This window comes from Atta cephalotes (genome assembly GCF_000143395.1).
Source record: "Atta cephalotes unplaced genomic scaffold scaffold00061, whole genome shotgun sequence".
In the NCBI taxonomy this organism is placed as follows: domain Eukaryota; kingdom Metazoa; phylum Arthropoda; class Insecta; order Hymenoptera; family Formicidae; genus Atta; species Atta cephalotes.
In genome coordinates, this window is record NW_012130125.1 from 1,138,371 (window position 1) to 1,142,145 (window position 3,775).

The 3,775-nt window shown below is 27.5% G+C and overlaps 1 protein-coding gene across 1 annotated transcript; it reads right to left on the reverse strand.

Annotated features, from left to right (window-relative positions):
* Positions 1-335: 335 nt before the first annotated feature.
* Positions 336-2,640, reverse strand: LOC105623630. Its single transcript, XM_012205016.1, has 4 exons — positions 2,403-2,640; positions 1,453-1,704; positions 749-991; positions 336-499 (listed from the first exon to the last, which is right to left on the reverse strand). The coding sequence occupies exons 1-4, from the start codon at positions 2,638-2,640 to the stop codon at positions 336-338; spliced, it is 897 nt and encodes a 298-aa protein (XP_012060406.1).
* Positions 2,641-3,775: the final 1,135 nt, after the last annotated feature.

The following is a 3,775-nucleotide window of genomic DNA, read 5'->3' on the forward strand; positions in this document are numbered from 1 at the left end:
ACAGAATTTTATAACAGTTGCGAAGCTGCTTTATCTATTCAACAGAGTCAATAAGTAAATTTCGAGATAGATTGTGGTACTTAAATTCACATTTAGAGCTTTTAATGGTAAATAATTCAAATTACGATGTATTGTATAAGTAATAGAATTATACACAAAGAAAAATAAAAGAAAAGAAGATATCATTACAAAAAAGTAGCTATGTATATCGCTATATTATCCATAAAAATTTGATAAATTCAAGGCAATTTTTTGATGTACTTTCAAGACGTACTTCTGTTCTTTGCTTCTTTTGAATTCTTTTCATTTCTAGCTGTCATCATTACTTTCATCGATTACTGAAGACAGTTCCGACATTTTCGGTTTGAAGTTTTCACTCTTCTAGATCTGCTTTTCAATTTTTTTCTTTTTATAGTTATGCGCTTTTCGCAGTCTGTATAATCCGAATTGCACTCATAGTTATTAGATGAATCAGGAAACCAATTTTTCATAATGGTTCCTATTGAAATAAAATTTGTATAATAAAAAAATGTTGTATATGATAATTACAATCAAATAATGTAAAAATAGTTAAATCAATAAAAATAAATTAGTCTTAAACTAATCCAAATTGGAATATTTAAATTTGTTTGATTTTCGAAAGTAAAGGAAATAGTCGAAAATCTATCGAGTGACAGCCACAATCAAAAATTTAATGTTACAATAATAAAGTGTGGATTTAAATAGATAACTGAAATTTGTAACATACTTTCAGATACTTTTATAGTAGCTGCGCTCTTTGAAACTTTCTTATTCTTGCGCAATTTCAGAGTTTTTACAATTCTCATTGTTTTCAGTTTTCTCAAATTCTTCACTGATGTCTTCTTTTTGGTTTTTGGTTTTTGGTCTTTAGTTGTTTTTAATGTTTTTGTTTTGAAGTTATGTTTTATATAGTTTGACTGGCGATTACAACTGCCGGAAGATTCGGAGTAGCTGCTTTTCAAGGCTTTTTCTATTATATTGTATAAAAATAATATATAATAGTATTAATACTATTAGTCTAATTAGGAATAATCTTTCTAATTGAATATAATGCTCTTATTTTAAAGTAGATATTTGTTATATTAACATTGTTATTGAATTAATAAAATTATTTATAATTAGATCTAATGCTGTTAATACACGATTCATTTTTTTCCATGTATAACGAAGTAATTAGATCAATTAGTTTGAATATTGAAATTAAATTAATTTAAATTAAATTAAATTAAATTATTATTACATTAATATATTAAATTAAATTAAATCTTCTTAATTGAATTTAATTACTCATATTTGATTTTTAGAGAATAAAGCGAATAGTCGAAAGTCAATTAAGTTAAAGTTACATAATCGCGGACGGTATCATAATAAGAAAGCATAAAAAGTAAAAAGTTTGAATTATTGTTAAATTTACGGTGTGAATGTACGTACTTTTGGGAAGTTTTGCCTTTTTTTTTCTTAAAATATTTATAGCGCTAAATGGTTTTGCAGTTTTTCGACTTTTCTGGGATACCAAAGGTCTGAAACTACTCGAAGGCCTTATATAGAATCTCTTGTCTTTACTTTTTAACTTGCTCTTGTTTTTAGTTGTATACGTATAGAGTCCGTAATCGCAATCCGTGCAACCTGAACTGCAACCACAATTATCGGAGGAATACGGGCAGTAATCCTTCAAGAGTTCGTCTGTTATAATAAAAACAAAGATTTTTTTTATATATAAACAAAATACGGAATGTGAAATAATTCTCGAATTAATCTGGATCTTTCAAATCAGTTAAATTCAAGTTTGATTTTCTAAAGCGAAGTGAACAGTAAAAAAAAATTTCGTCCAGAGTAATAGAATTATAATTACAGATGATATATGGAAAAAACAGTTTTCCCAGAGTATCTAAAAATTTAGTTAGATACAGAACTGGAATTAATTTTCTTTAGACTATCAAAATAATTACATGGGACGCTCAAGCATGATGAATACAGAGCAATGTTGCAAAAAATTTTGATTGGAAATCATTTTGTTCTGGAAATCATTTTGGCTGTGTTACATTATTATTTTGATGGTTCAGCAAAGTTATTTTCAGATTTGTACCTAATTAAATTTTTTTTAGAGATACTCCGGCAAAACTGTTCTTTTCGTCATCTAGATATAGGATATATGATCTGAATTATCAAAATAATTGTATAAAATGCTCAAGCAAGTTGCAAAAAATTTCGATCTTCCAATAAATATCTTGAGTGTCCATAATTATTTTAATGATCCAACAAAGTTATTTTCAGATGTAACCAGCTAAATTTTTAGATACTTTAAAATTGATCTTTCCATAAGTACTACGAAAATTGAAAATTGAGGTTGCTAGGTTTTACAATGCAAATTTAAAACGTACTTTGAGATTTCGCCTTTTGGGTTTTCTTTGAAGCTTTGTTGGTTTTAAATGATTTCGTATTTTTCATATCTGACAAAGACATAAAGGAGAAAGAGAGAGAAAGCTTTGGCATGGGAGATCTTTTCACACGTTTTTTCTTCTCGGATTGTGTCCTGATTTCCGAATGTTCATAATCATAGTCTGTGCAGTTAGAACTGCAACTGGCGAAAAAAAGAGACGAGTCGGTTGTCGATTCCATTTTTCAATGTAGAATGTAAGAACATTCGCGGCAAGTTGCAACAAACTGCACAGGATAACTTTCAGACAATTTCCAATCCTCTATGCTACAGTTGTAAAAGAGTGAGCCTTAGAATTCTGTGATAAAAAGAAAACTTATATTGATTAGAAAAAAAACGAGTTTGCCGAAGTATTTATAAATTTAGCTATAAGATACAGAGATTTGAAGATATAACTTAGTTGGACTTTGTCAAAATAATTACGTAGGAAATCTTAAGCATGCTCTAAATTAAATAAGCAATGCTGCACTCTCTAAATCTGTGGATAATCACTGATATCAGTGCCAAGTATGCCACTAATCAGTGAATTAAATGTGAGATCCTTAACCTAGCTAATTTTTATTGTGACGTCTAACTAATCTTGTTTTAGTACTTAAATTCAATGTATATGGAATTGAAATTGAACCTGCAAATATCAGTTTTTGTTATATAATGTTCAAATATTCTTCCTTTTTTAGTTGCACTTCACTGAGTATCAGTGCAAAATATGTCACTGGATAATTAGTGACTATCCTGACTGATTCAGATTTAGAGAGCAAAAAGTTTAATATTTTAGCAATCGGTCATAATTATTTTCATAATTCAACAAAATTATTTTCAAATCTGTATCCAGTTAAATTTTTAGATACTTCAGCAATCGTCCTTTCTGTACAAATTTGAAGCAACAAAGTCAAACAACATAAGTCGAAGTACAAAATGATTTCAGCCTCTTTGATCTCAAAATATTTTATAATATTCTTGCTTTATTATGGAATAACATATACATATAATTTTTAAAAATAACCAGAAAGAAGTTGAAACCGTCAAATTAGATAAACTTTTATCTGCGACTACACAAACAAATAGTTAAAATATGTATTTTTGACTGATAATAGATATATGTGTTCCAGTAAAAAAAAAAGCATGTGTTTAAAAACTTTTTAAAGAAAGGATATCATAGAATCAGTCGAAAGGAATTTACTTTAAAATAAACAAGTAACATTCGTAAAAGTCGTTTTTATTACTTGAAGTGACAAATGATCGAAGTAATTGTTAATCAGTTAATAATAATATGTGTTCCTTAAGTATTAAAGAAGAAAAAGAATGTTTTATTAAAAA